Genomic DNA, 14944 nt, shown 5'->3' on the forward strand with positions numbered 1-14944 from the left:
GTAGCATCATAGTACTCTAAAGTCTGGAGACACAGGAGTTATGGGATGCAATCTTACTCAAAGGGCAATGCTAAATGAACATGTAGCAAGTTCATGGGCCTGTTTTCACACTGCACCTTATTCCTTTTACAATCACCGGCATTAAGCAAATTCTAGACCATGATTCTAGTTCAGTTTCACCCCAAAGCCTGCTGAAACCCACATACAAATTGTATTAAATCATGCTTTGGTATGAAGGAAAGATCTGATCAAAACACTTTGCAGTCTCGTGCTCCTGCCAGGACTTTGGCTTCCAGCTGTACTTCAGCTGAGTTTATTGGCTCCCAGGAGGGGGAATGGAATCAGCTGATGCTTGCACTCTGACAATCATCTGTGATCTCCAGTGCAATGTGCGTGTGGTCTTGGGACATAGTATGAAATTCACAGTCTGCTTTCACAAAGGCAACAAACTGGTTAATTGCCTCTTTCATTCTACATTAAAGAAGACAAGAGTATCTCCAACCAATGAACTAACAAGAAAAAAATTTACACAATTCAATTTGTTCTCTGATGTCCAACTCAAACATTCATCTCTCTTTTGTAATTACTGTAAATGACGTTGTAGGAAGATAACATAATAATAGCCTCTTAACTGTGGTTGAATAGTTCAGCGGATTATCAGAGAGATTCTAGTTTAAGATCCAGCCAAACCAATGGGATGAAAGTGCTGACCCTTTGCTGACTGCAAAAGAACTTAATTAAAATGCTTCTCCTAGTCTGTGTTAATTGAGTTCACAATAGGGATCAGTGACCTTTAATGGAGCATGGACTTTGGAAAGGTAAGTGAATGTTTAATGGAAAAGTTCACACCATTACATTCAAAGGCATTCTTCTGGATTTAGGTTGAAGTATGTTATTGGTGTAGAAATATAGAAACATGGAAAACCTATAGCACAATACAGGCCCTTCGGTCCACAAAGTTATGCCGAACATGTCCCTACCTTAGCAATTACTAGACTTACCCTGGCCCTCTATTTTTCTAAGCTCCATGTACCTATTCAAAAGTCTCTTAAAAGAGACTTTCGTATCGTATCGTATCGTATCGTATCGTATCCGCCTCCACCACCATTGCCGGCAGCCCATCCCACGCACTCACCACTCTCTGAGTAAAAAACTTACCCCTGACATCTCCTCTGTACCTACTCCCTAGCACCTTAAACCTGTGTTCTCTTGTGGCAACCATTTCAGCCCTGGGAAAAAGCCTCTGACTATCCACACGATCAATGCCTCTCATAATCTTATACACCTCTATCAGGTCACCTCTCATCCTCCATCGCTCCAAGGAGAAAAGGCCGAGTTCACTCAACCTGTTTTCATAAGGCATGCACCCCAATCTAGGCAACATCCTTGTAAATCTCCTCTGCACCCTTTCTATGGCTTCCACATCCTTCCTGTAGTGAGGTGACCAGAACTGAGCACAGTACTCCAAGTGGAGTCTGACCAGGATCCTATATAGCTGCAACATTACCTCTCTATCAGAAGGTAGATCAGAAAAGCTTTACTATGCATCAATCCAAGGCATTTATAAGTGGGAAATAACAGTAAATAATACATACTGATACTAGCATCCCTTACAATAATATGCAGAAAGAACAATGGCCTTGAAATCTGGTATGCTCATTCTAATATGTTTTCATTTATTCCCCCAGCCTGAGGAACTGACTAATGCATTGGAGATCAGCAATATTGTCTTCACCAGCCTGTTTGCATTGGAAATGCTTTTGAAGATCCTGGTGTATGGGCCTATTGGCTACATCAAGAATCCTTACAACATCTTTGATGGTATCATTGTTGTTATTAGGTAAAGTACCATATGTAAATATATAGTATTGCAGCCTCAGACTAAACTTCTTACAGTATAAATTGGAAGTACCAAACCATTAACTTTAGAGGCCATTAGAAGTACAAATATTAGGAAATTCAAACTGGACATAATCTAATTTGCCAACTTCCACTTCAAGCTGTTGTCAAAGCATAGAATTTCATGGCATACAAGGCATCTTTCAACCCAATCAGAGAGAAATTTAAGATAAATCCCAAGTTTCAGATATTGGTCCAGAGAACTCAAGTGCAGATTCAGGTACATTAAATATGATAAAGGCCCCTGTCTCCATTACTCTTTCACACAGTGATTCCAGACCTCCACCTCCATTTCTTTTTCCTCAAACCCCCATAATATTCGACTGTTGACTTAATCTTTTAAATCTCTTTAATTGCCGACCTCTCTGCTAAGGACTTTTTTTCATCTCTTTGTTTCCTTTGTTCCATTAAATTAATTCCATCCTAGACAATCCTTATAACCACAATTTTCCATTCTTGGAAACATCCTCTTAAATCTCCCTCATGCTATCATGTACTCCCAGCAGTCTTTTCACCAGAACTGTACATATTACTTGAGCTGTGATCTGACTAATGTTTTCTATATTTCTAGCATGACCTCCCTGCACTTGTGTTGAATGCCTCAGCCAGTAAAGGCAAGTAGGCCATTTGTCTTCTTATGACACAACCTATCTATCCTTCATGGATTTGTGACCTGCACACCAAGAACTCTCTGTTCCTCTAAGTATCCTGCCATTTATCATGGATTACCTATTGTAACAGCTCTATGCAAACATCAAACAAAATCAGATTTTACAGATTAGCAGTTTCTGTGTGAAGCTATTTTATTTTCCTTTGACATCAGATTATGAGTGGAAATTTATAACAATACCATCACACCTAAAGGAACCTTTACTCTAAAGACGAGTGATCCGCAGATGCTGGAATTCTTAGGCAACGTGACCTGATGAAGGGTCATGGCCCAAAACATCGGCTTTTTATTTCTCTTCATAGATGCTGCCTGACTCATTGAGTTCCTCCTGCATCTTGTGCTTGCTGTTTCTTAGAGGATCACCCTTAAAACATAAACAAATAAAATACTTATAAAATGTACAATGTTACAACAGAACCATACAAGTAACATTGCCATATTTAAAGGTTTTTGGAGATTTAATGACAGTGCCTTCACCCAATGAATCAGCAATGAAGCTGTGCAATCAATGATGCATCTTGATACCAGCTCCCCCATTTGCTATCTTGTGCACGTACAGGTTCATCAATTTCAAAACAGCGATCAATTTCTCTTGAATTAACGTGTTCATCTTACTTTGCTTGCTTGGAACACACAATGGCATTAAACTCTGGGTTCACAAACCCAAAATCCACTGTGACACAATGGCTTGTCAGTAATCTCTACTGACTGTAGCCATCCTGGTATGAAATATGTAAGGTGAAACTTTTGTTTTGATTTCAGTCCATCTTTCTCAGTCTGAACTACCCTTTCTCCTAACCAAACTGTAGAAGTGGCATGGAACCTAACAAGTAGGTTTGACTCCATTCCTCTGTGAAAGTCAGTGATTCTGGGCATTTATGATGTTGATCCCATTCCATTCCATTCATTCCAGAGGACAAACCCGTACCATTGAAAGTAATAAATGGCAGTGGGGCACTCATGCTGTGCATTCAGTCTTATCTCCTGAAGCCAAAAGCACTTTATTTTCTTTCAAATTGTTTTGTCTTTGCAACTACAGATGCAAATATCATGAACATCAGGAATACATTACATCTGCAGTCCTGAGGAGCCAAGTGACTTACACCTATCCCATTTTCTTACTTTGCTTTTCACATGTTTAATCCCTGATTCATTTGTTCAATTGAAGGAACCTGAAATTCAGTAGTGGTCAACCTGACTTGTACTGTACTGCAATGCTGAAACACTGAGTACTGCGTAAGTGAACTGTACTCCCGGGAGAAAAACACAAATTTACTCCAGTAACCATCCAGTTCTGTCTTCTTTCAAGCTTTCTGTCAGTTATCCTAACAGCATAAACATAATGTAAAACAGAGATTCATAGATGGGCTTTCTAATGAGCTTATGAGCAAGAAGCTATTTTAGTTTCCATTATCAGATGGGGAGTTAATAATAATACAATCACGTCTATTAAAGGAATCGCCATGTTTGCCCTCCCCAAATGCATTAATTTACATTTCCTGGATCCTATAGACTTTTACTTTCTTGGTCGATACCCTATTTGGAATTTTGTCAAAAGCCTTGCTAAAATTCCATATTGACTCTCTTTGTTAATTTTGAAAAAATCTATTTTGTATATATAGGCTTCACTTAATAAATCCACACTTACTGTCCTTGATTAACCTGTGTTTTGTTAAACCACTGTTTATGCTGCCGCTCAGAATGCTTCCAACAGCTTTCCCTTCACCCCCTTTTTCATCTTACTTTTCTGATTTCATCTGTATACTTTCTACAAGATTTCTGATTGCTACAAGCTTCCTTTTATTTTGCTTTATTCTGCTCTGCATTTTCCTCAATATCCTCCAGACATGGAAACATAGAAACATAGAAAATAGGTGCAGGAGTAGGCCATTCGGCCCTTCGAGCCTGCACCACCATTCATTATGATTATGGCTGATCATCCAACTCAGAACCCCGCCCCAGCCTTCCCTGCATACCCCCTGACCCCCGTAGCCACAAGGACCATATCTAACTCCCTCTTAAATATAGCCAATGAACTGGCCTCAACTGTTTCCTGTGGCAGAGAATTCCACAGATTCACCACTCTCTGTGTGAAGAAGTTTTTCCTAATCTCGGTCCTAAAAGGCTTCCCCTCTATCCGCAAACTGTGGCCCCTCGTTCTGGACTTCCCCAACATCGGGAATAATCTTCCTGCATCTAGCCTGTCCAATCCCTTTAGGATCTTATAGGTTTCAATCAGATCCCCCCTCAATCTTCTAAATTCCAACGAGTACAAGCCCAGTTCATCCAGTCTCTCTTCATATGAAAGTCCTGCCATCCCAGGAATCAATCTGGTGAACCTTCTTTGTACTCCCTCTATGGCAAGGATGTCTTTCCTCAGATTAGGGGACCAAAACTGCACACAATACTCCAGGTGTGGTCTCACCAAGGCCTTGTACAACTGCAGTAGTACCTCCCTGCTCCTGTACTCGAATCCTCTCGCTATAAATGTCAGCATACCATTCGGAAGTCTAGACATGCCTCTTTTAATGGGGACGTTTTTGTCCTGAATCCTCACTGTGTCTTAATTGAACATCTCCTACTGCTCGTATGCTGATTAATACTCAGCTAGCTGCCTCCAATTAACAACTGCATTATCTGGGAACATTTACTCCGTCACTGTCCTATAATTACGCTAAATTTTATTGAGTTATGTTTACTGTCCCCAAGAGCACTCCACTGCTGTATTTCCCACTGTTCATTCCCTGAAGCTATGTCCAGTGCCATCACCTCTCCTGTTAGGTTTGCTATATACAAATCGAAGAAGCTCTCTTGATTGGATTTCAAGAATTCTGCTGGCCTGCTCTCCTTGATTTAGTCCTGCCCCGGTTAATGTTAGGGCAGTTAAAGTATCCAATTATTACTACCTTTTTAATAGTTACATCTCAGAAGTTTGCTGAAATATTTGTTCTTCTCACTGTTGGAGAACCTGTGGTGCACACCTACCAATGTGATTCCCTGGGCTCTGAATTAAAGTATAAAACTATGGTGCAAATATACAGTGGAGGCACAAGACTGTTCCTTCAGCAGATTGCTTGGTGCACGACACACAGCCTGATGGCCACATGTAGATAGCTGGGTGAATTTATCTACCTGCAGTTCCGTAGGTTTCCTCCTGTCCTACCTGGCTCTTCACCACACTTGCTGCCTCTGCCACAGATTTGCCTACAGTTCCTGGGTATCCCTAAGGCAGCCCCGACTCTTTAAAAGGAGCAATTCTTAATGTTATTCATAGAAACACAGAAGTTGTGCATGAAGGCCTGAGGTAGGATTCAGTGCCTCTCTTGTTCCATATTAGACTCCAACATTAAACAGGGATGTAATTCTAAGGCCTGAGGATAGGGTCAGGTCCTGTCTGATAGTCAGAGTCCTTGAGTTCAAATGCAGATCATGTCCAGCTCTAAATGCAAGCGAACTATACGAGTGGCTATGGTCTGTCATTATATTACTCAGTTCCTTTCTGTATATAATATGATAGAAATGTGCCCACCAATACTACACCCATGTGTCAGAATGCAGTACTAGCGTTCTGTCATCATATAACATTTAGATGCAATACTGGTAAGCATGTTTGTTGTGGATCAACTGTAATGTCATAGAGCTATTTTTAAAAACCGTTAAAGGCAGATTCTTCAAAATACTGTCCCTGCCCTAGCCTCTCCACCACATTTTGCTCTTGTTGAAGATATCCACAGTTCCATGAATTGGAGGGATTCCTAGATAATGCTGATGCTGCAAAGGTCATTGGTTTTTAAGGATGGATGGAGAGATTTTGTATTCAGCTTCCTGATTTAAAGAAGCTTGCAATGGAGGCAAACCTTCACCCTCTGAGAAACGGATATGAATGCCAGCTTTTGGCTGATAGTTAACTATTTAGATTTCTCTGAATGGATTAGGCAAAATGAAATGTAGTTCTTGTGAGTGATCCTTGAAAGTGAGTTAATTTGTTACACTGACCATACGCACAAAAATTTGTTTCTTTAACTCATATAAATAACTAAGCCCTTGTTAAAAAAACTTTTCCCCAGAGTTAGTTTCATCTTCAAAAGAAATTACTCCCGGATAATAAGAAGAATATTATTGTTGAATGGCTACCTGTCTGGCTCGCACAAATTTCCTTTTCCTAAAACCAGTCATAATATTTCAAGAATTTGAACACCACCCCCTGCCTCTCCCCTTCCCTTGTACTTTTTTTTGTTAGGCTATATGTACATTATATTCTTACTTCTGTAGTCACCACCACATCATATGGCATTAATTACTACCTGTGACGTCCTGCTGCTTCGGTAATATATGGATCTATTTACTTTAGAGTAATGAACCTCCCCCCGCTGCCCTCGTACTCCGTATTGATCTGAGGTCTGTTCATGCGCATTCTTTCTCTCTCGCAGCAATGTGAATACGCCAGTTAAAGCCATCTCCCGTGTGCATGTTTCTATTCAATTGGTATGTAATTGTGCACAGACACAACAGCTTCCACCCTCCCTTCCAGTGACCAAGGTCAGCGTCCATCTCCACATCTCTACTTCTGTGTGCTCCTCATTCCTTTCCCCATCTCACACACTTTCTTCCAACCCTGCTTTATGAAATACAAGTAATGCTAACTCTCCAGGTAAAATGAGTAAGAGAAAAAGTTGTTCATTATGAGATTAACAGCCAGCAGTTCTCTTTCAGTGTGAGCTTCAGCCTATTGAATCTCCTCCCGTGTTAGTGAGATGCTGATTTGTAAATTCCATTTTATAAAATACTGGAGAGATAAAGGAGCACTGATTTACCCTGTTGGTTGGAGAAACCCATGGGACTGTTCTATAAAAGGCCCTAATGGGAGTTATCCACAGGCCCCCAAACAGTAGTCTGGATGTAGGGTGTAAGTTGAATCAAGAGTTAAAATTGGCATGTCGCAAAGATAATGCTACAGTTGTTATGGGGGATTTCAACATGCAGGTAGACTGGAAGAATCAGGTTGGTACTGGACCCCAAGAAAGAGAGTTTGTAGAGTCCCTCTGAGATGGATTCTTAGAACAGCTTGTACTGGAGCCTACCAGAGAGAAGGCAATTCTAGATTTAGTGTTGTGCAATGAACCAGATTTGATCTTGAGGTAAAGGAGTCATTAGGAGGTAGTGACCATAATATGATAAGTTTTAATCTATAAATTGAGAGGGAGAAGGGAAAATCGGAAGTGTCGGTATTACAGTTGAACAAAGGGAACTATGGAGCCATGAGGGAGTAGCTGGCCAAAGTTCAATGGAACAATACCCTAGCAGCGATGACAGTGGAACAACAATGGCAGGTATTTCTGGGAATAATGCAGAAGGTTCAGGATCAGTTCATTCCAAAGAGGAAGAAAGATCCGGGGAGGCTGTGGCTGACAAGGGAAGTAAAGGACATTATAAAAATAAAAGAGAAGAAGTATAACATAGCAAAGACGAGTGGGAAGCCGGAGGAGTGGGAAACTTTTAAAGAGCAACAGAAGGTAACTAAAAAGGACATACATGGAGAAAAAATGAGGTACGAAGGTAAACTAGCCAAGAATATAAAGGAGGATAGTAAAAGCTTCTTTAGGTATGTGAAAAGGAAAAAAATAGTTAAGACAAAAATTGGGCCCTTGAAGACAGAAACGGGTGAATTTATTATGGGGAACAAGGAAATGGCAGACGAGTTGAACAGGTACTTTGGATCTGTCTTCACTCGGGAAGACACAAACAATTTCCCAGATATAATAGTAGCCAAAGGACCTAGGGTAATGGATGAACAGAAGGAAATTTATATAAGGCAGGAAAAGGTGTTGGATAGACTGTTGGGTCTGAAGGCTGATAAGTCCCCAGGACCTGATGGTCTGCATCCCAGGGTACTTAAGAAAGTGGCTTTAGAAATCGTGGACGCATTGGTAATCATTTTCCAATGTTCTATAGATTCAAGATCAGTTCCTGTGGATTGGAGGGTGGCTAAGAAAGGGGGGAGAGAGAAAACAGGGAATTATAGACCAGTTAGCCTGACGTAGGTGATGGGAAAGATACTGGAGTCAATTATAAAAGATGAAATTATGACACATCTGGATAGCAGTGACAGGATCGGTCCAAGTCAGCATGGATTTATGAAGGGGAAATCGTGCTTGACTAATCTTCTGGAATTTTTTGAGGATGTAACTATGAAAATGGACAAGGGAGAGCCAGTGGATGTAGTGTACCTGGACTTTTAGAAAGCCTTTGATAAAGTCCCACATAAGAGATTAGTGGGCAAAATTAGGGCACATAGTATTGGGGGCAGAGTACTGACATGGCTTGAAAATTGGCTGGCTGACAGGAAACAAAGAGTAGTGATTAACAGGTCCCTTTCGGAATGGCAGGCGGTGACCAGTGGGGTACCGTAGGGTTCAGTGCTGGGACCGCAGCTGTTTACACTATATATTAATGATTTAGATGAAGGGATTAAAAGTAACATTAGCAAATTTGTAGATGACACAAAGCTGGGTGGCAGTGTGAAATGTGAGGAGGATGTTATGAGAATGCAGGGTAACTTGGACATGCTGGGTGAGTGGGCAGATGCACGGCAGATGCAGTTTAATGTGGATAAATGTGAGATTATCCACTTTGGTGGTAAGAACAGGAAGGCAGATTATTATCTAAATGGAGTCAAATTAGGAAAAGGGGAAGTACAACGAGATCTAGGTGTTCTTGTACATCAGTCACTGAAAGAAAGCATTCAGGTACAGCAGGCAGTGAAGAAAGCTAATGGCATGCTGGCCTTCATAACAAGGGAGCAAAGAGGTGCTTCTTCAGCTGTACAGGGCCCTGGTAAGACCACACCTCGAGTATTGTGTGCAGTTTTGGTCTCCAAATTTGAGGAAGGACATTCTTGCTATTGAGGGAGTGCAGTGTAGGTTCACAAGGTTAATTCCCGGGATGGCGGGACTGTCATATGTTGAAAGATTGGAGTGACTGGGCTTGTATACTCTGGAATTTAGAAAGCTGAGAGGGGATCTTATTGAAACATATAAGATTATTAAGGGATTGGACACGCTGGAGGCAGGAAGCATGTTCCCGCTGATGGGTGAGTCCAGAACCAGAGGCCACAGTTTAAGAATAAGGGGTAGGCCATTTAGAACGGAGTTGAGGAAAAACTTTTTCACCCAGAGAATGATGGACATGTGAAATGCTCTGCCCCAGAAGGCTGTGGAGGCCAAGTCTCTGGATGCTTTCAAGAAAGAGATGGATAGAGCTCTTAAAGATAGCGGAATCAAAGGTTATGGGAATAAGGCAGGAATGGGGTACTGATTGTAGATGATAAGCCATGATCACAGTGAATGGCGGTGCTGGCTCGAAGGGCCGAATGGCCTACTCCTGTACCTATTGTCTATTGTCTAAATACATTGGGAGAACTGCTGATGATCCAACCATTGTTGGTAGAATCTCAGATGGAGATGAGAGGGCATACAGATGCGAGATATACCAACTAGTGGAGTGGTGTCACAGCAACAACCTTACAACAATGTAAGGGAAGAGCTGATTGTGGATTTCAGGAAGGGTAAGATGAAGGAACACATACCAATCCTCATGGGGGAATCAGAAATGGAGAGAGTGAGCAGTTTTAAATTCCTCAGTGTCAGATCTCTGAGGACCTATCCTGGTCCCAAAATATCGATGCAATTATAAAGGCAGGACAGCGGCTATACTTCATTAGGAGTTTGAAGAGATTTGGCATGTCAACAAATACACTCAAAAATAGATGTACTGTGGAGAGCATTCTGACAGGTTGCATCACTGTCTGGTATGGAGGGGCTACTGCACAGGACTGAAAGAAGCTGCAGAGGGTTGCAAATTTAGTTGGTTCAATCTTGAGGTACTAGCCTACAAAGTACCCAGGACTTCTTCAAGGAGTGGTGTCTCAGAAAGGCAGCGTCCATTATTAAGGTCCGCCAGCACCCGGAGCATGTCCTTTTCTCACTGTTACCATCAGGAGCCTGAAGGCACAAACTCAGCGATTCAGGGACAGCTTCTTCCCCTTTGCCATCCAATTCCTAAATGGACATTGAACCCTTGGACACTACCTCACTTTTTAAGTATGTATTATTTGTTTTTTTGCACAATTTTAATCTAATCAATATAAGTATACTGTAATTGATTGATTCATTTTCTTATTCTTCTATATTATGTATTGCTGCTGCTAAATTAACAAATTTCACTACACATGCGAGTGATAATAAACCTGATTCTGATTCTGACAACATGTCATTGCTTTGGACAACTATGTTCACTTATGGCGTAGGTCACTGCTGTTTCTGTTACGTTGAAAATTATTTCCCAATTAGCCAACATTCAAAGTAAATTTTATCATCAAAGTACATATACGTGACCTGAGATTCATTTTCTTGTGGGCATATTCAATAAATTTATAGAATAATAACCATAGCAGAATCAATGAAAAAACACCCAATTTCAGCATTCAACCAGAGAGCAGAAGACAAGAAAGTGCAAATAGAATAAGAAGAAAAAAAGAAAGAAAGGAAGAGAAAGAGAGAGATCGAGAAAGAGAAAGAAGCAATAAATATTGAGAAAAAGAAATGAAAAGTCCTTGAAAGTGGTTGTGGTAACATTTCAATGATGGAGCAAAGGAAGCTGAATGAAGTTATTCCCTGGTGGTTTGAATCCTGAGGCCATAGTTTGTCAGGAGTCACTCTGCTCTTCCTGTCAGTCCACAGCTCTGTATTTAAGACTGTGACTTTCAAAAACAGGATTAGTTCCACCTACTTGTTGAAATCTAGTTACTGAGAACTACGATTTGCATGATAAGTTATCATTCTAATGTTTCAATATTTACTTTATTGATCTCCAGTGTGTGGGAGATTGTAGGCCAGCAGGACGGGGGCCTCTCAGTGCTGCGTACCTTCCGGTTGATGCGAGTTCTGAAATTGGTGCGGTTTATGCCAGCCCTGCAGCGCCAGCTCGTGGTCCTGATGAAAACAATGGACAACGTTGCCACCTTTTGTATGCTGCTGATGCTCTTCATCTTCATCTTTAGGTGAGTGTGGTGGATGTTTCCATACCTCAGGTATCCGTAAGTATTTCATGATAGTGGAAGGAAAGTCAAGCAGGGTATAGTATCTGTCACAAACAGACCCTATCTGCAGCTCCTTCAGCATGAACCAACAAAATTGGGTGGATTACATTGTCTTCTCTGAGCTCCATCTTGATGATGCACTGACCTTTCATCCTTGCGATGCAGTATTTACTTCTTTTGATATTTTACAAAGGAAAATTAGTTGACAATTAAATAAGAAACTGACCAATAATTGATACTGAATGTTTCAAGTTATTTTTATTATTATCAGGATCTTTTCTCAATGAGGAACAACTAAGTCAATGATTAAAGTGCAAGCCTATTCCCTTGAATTGAGAAAACAAGGTGAGGGCAGGTCCACAGATGAGAACGATGTCATGTTGGATGGTTCATATTGACATTGTGAAAAATATTCAGCACCTTAAGCATGCTCAGCCATTCTAACAGCTAAGGACTAATTAGTACCATATTTCTAACGACCCATCTCAGTCCCTTAAATATCATTTTCCAATCCCAGTTCCAAAATAAATTGTAAAATATTTCAGAAAACAATTTGTTAGGTGTGGTGAAATTTGGATTTTGTTCTGATTGGTAGATTGCTATCCCTTAAGAACATTAATGAACTAGAAAGTTAATTTTAACAAGTCAATAATTTCGTGACCATGGTCATTGTTGGTGCTTTTTACTTATTTTTAAATTCCAGACAATAAATCCCACAACATGGTGAAATTTGAACTCAAATTTCTATTCTTAGTCTGAGCCCAGTAATTTGATAAATGTGCCATCATTGCATATGATAATCATATGGTAGCTGACTCTGACAGCTTTCTAAATTTCACCAATAGTAATATGTGATTTCTTCTGCCAGATATACAGGGTATATTGGAAATATTCATGTAGTTACATTATATTTTGTTGTTCTTTTACAGTATTCTGGGAATGCATCTTTTTGGATGCAAGTTTGCTTCAGAAAAGGAAGGAGACACTCTTCCTGACAGAAAGAATTTTGACTCGCTCCTCTGGGCTATCGTAACTGTCTTCCAGGTATGGAAAATTCTGCTCTGTCTTTTTAAAGTACAAGTTAGGGCTGAATAAGTAGACTTGTATAATTTTGGACACTACATTTTAGGAAAAATGTTAAATTCTTAGAATGGATGGAGATGAAATTTGCAAGAATGCTCCCAATAGGAAGAAATTCCAGTTCTATGAGGAGACTGGAGAAACCGAAATGTCAGAAATGTTGACTGTTTATTCATTTCCGTAGATGCTGCCTGATCTGCTGAGTTCCTCCAGCATTTTGTATGTGTTGCTGGAGAAAGTGAGATTGTTTCCTTTGTAGCAGAGAAGTTTACATGATTGTGTTTGCTAACATTAGGACGGAGAGCCAGAGGAAGACAGCTGAGTAAGTAAATTACATTAAAGGGATCTACCTGAGCTGGGTTCCTAGTGCTGGAGAGAGCCCCTTAAAGCTGAGCAGAATCAGGCTTCATGGATGCTATGAATATTGGCTACACCGTGATAGTCATCTGCACTCAAGAGAGCTCTAGAAGTGGCATGTCACTGAATGTTGCTGTTCAATTCTGGGAACCTCTTATGGTTAGCATAACAGGTCACAGAGGATCCAGAATGAACATTACGTTCTTCACAGATCACCAAAGTCCTAACCCTTATTTTCAAAATAAATGTAACAAAGGTACACTGAACTTTATTTCAGTTGAAGACTTTTTCTAGAAGATACTCCATCTAAGGGCAAGTAAGGATGTGAAGGATGGTATCAGATTGAACTAAAAGAGAAATAATGTTGAAAAGGTTAGTGATAGGTCAGAAAATGGAGAAAATCATAGAAACCACCTAAGAATGGCTTAAAAAAGCAAAAAAAAAATGGAGTATGAGAGTGAGCCTGAATGAAATATACACACAGATAATAGCTTTTAACATATGTGGTGGTCCTGTAGAACATGAGGCGAGGGAATTAGTAACAGGAAGTAAGGAAATGACAAAAAATCTGAACAAATATATTTCCTCTCTTTTTGTGGTAGAAGCGCTAAAAGCATCCCATTAATAGCAGAAACTACAAGGTCAACAGGAGAGAAGTACTTAAAACTGTCACCATCACTTGAGAAAATCTACCAGGAAAATTAATAGGCCTAAAGATAAATAAGTCCTTTGTATCTGACACGTTACATCCTGACTCATCAAAGAAATGGCTGCAGAGATAATGCCTGTATTGTTTATGATTTTCCAAAAGATTTTTACAGACTGGAAAACCAGAGATGGAAGAAAAAGGAGGGAGGCAAAGAGCACCCAACGTCTGTTCCCAGTTGCAGAAAGTGCTGCAATCGATCATTAAAACTGTAACAGAATAAATAAGAAATTAAAATACAACTAGACAAAATCTTTGAAGGAGCGATGAACAGCACAGATAAAGGGAAATGCATGGTGTTGAGGCCAGTGGACATTTAAACTGCTACAATAGGGCTATTGCAGGATAGCAAAGGTGAATCCATTTTGTTGCCACAAACATCAAAGGTGAGGCTTCGGCTAACTACAGTCTATATTAATAACCTGGATTATGACGGGTGTATTGCTGCCTGATCTCCTGACAGCTTGAAGATAGATGGAAAAGCAAACACGAGGAAATCTGCAGATGCTGGAATTTCAAGCAACACACATAAAAGTTGCTGGTGAACGCAGCAGACCAGGCAGCATCTATAGGAAGAGGTACAGTCGATGTTTCGGGCCGAGGCCCTTTGTCAGATGGAAAAACAAGTTCAGAATCAGAATCAGGTTTATTTTTACCAGCATGTGACGTGAAATTTGTTAACTTAGCAGCAGCAGTTCAATGCAATACATAATCTGGCAGCGAGAGAAAAAAATAAAACAAAATAATAAATAAACAAGTAAATCAATTACGTATATTCACTAGATTTTTAAAAATATGAAAAAAACAGAAATACTATATATTCAAAAAAGTGAGGTAGTGTCCAAAGCTTCAATTCCACAATGGTCTGCAAAGATGTAAATATAGTTTGAATGAATGGATAAAACTTTGGTAGATTGTGTATAATGTGGAGAATTGTGACTCTGCCCATTTTGGAAGGAAGAATACTGTTTAAGTGAAGCGAGACTACAGAATGCTGTCACGCAACATGCTGATGACCACTCGGGAAATGGAAATTCACCCTTACAGAATTCACAAATCACAAATTTGAGATATGAAATACAATTCACATTAACAGAACTTAAGTGAAAAAAGCAAGTACATTTATACATTCTTT

General features: G+C 40.1%; 1 protein-coding gene across 2 annotated transcripts in view; it reads left to right on the forward strand.

The window, feature by feature from the left end:
* Window positions 1-14944, forward strand: part of cacna1g (calcium channel, voltage-dependent, T type, alpha 1G subunit) — a 360201-nt gene that overhangs the window by 135091 nt on the left and 210166 nt on the right. For both annotated transcript variants that reach the window (XM_072242528.1, XM_072242529.1), the window contains exons 9-11: window positions 1689-1840; window positions 11442-11627; window positions 12596-12710. In XM_072242528.1, the coding sequence (XP_072098629.1) occupies window positions 1689-1840; window positions 11442-11627; window positions 12596-12710 (453 nt within the window). The remainder of the gene's footprint in view (window positions 1-1688; window positions 1841-11441; window positions 11628-12595; window positions 12711-14944) is intronic.

This window comes from Mobula birostris, chromosome 24, assembly GCF_030028105.1.
Source record: "Mobula birostris isolate sMobBir1 chromosome 24, sMobBir1.hap1, whole genome shotgun sequence".
Classification (NCBI taxonomy): domain Eukaryota; kingdom Metazoa; phylum Chordata; class Chondrichthyes; order Myliobatiformes; family Myliobatidae; genus Mobula; species Mobula birostris.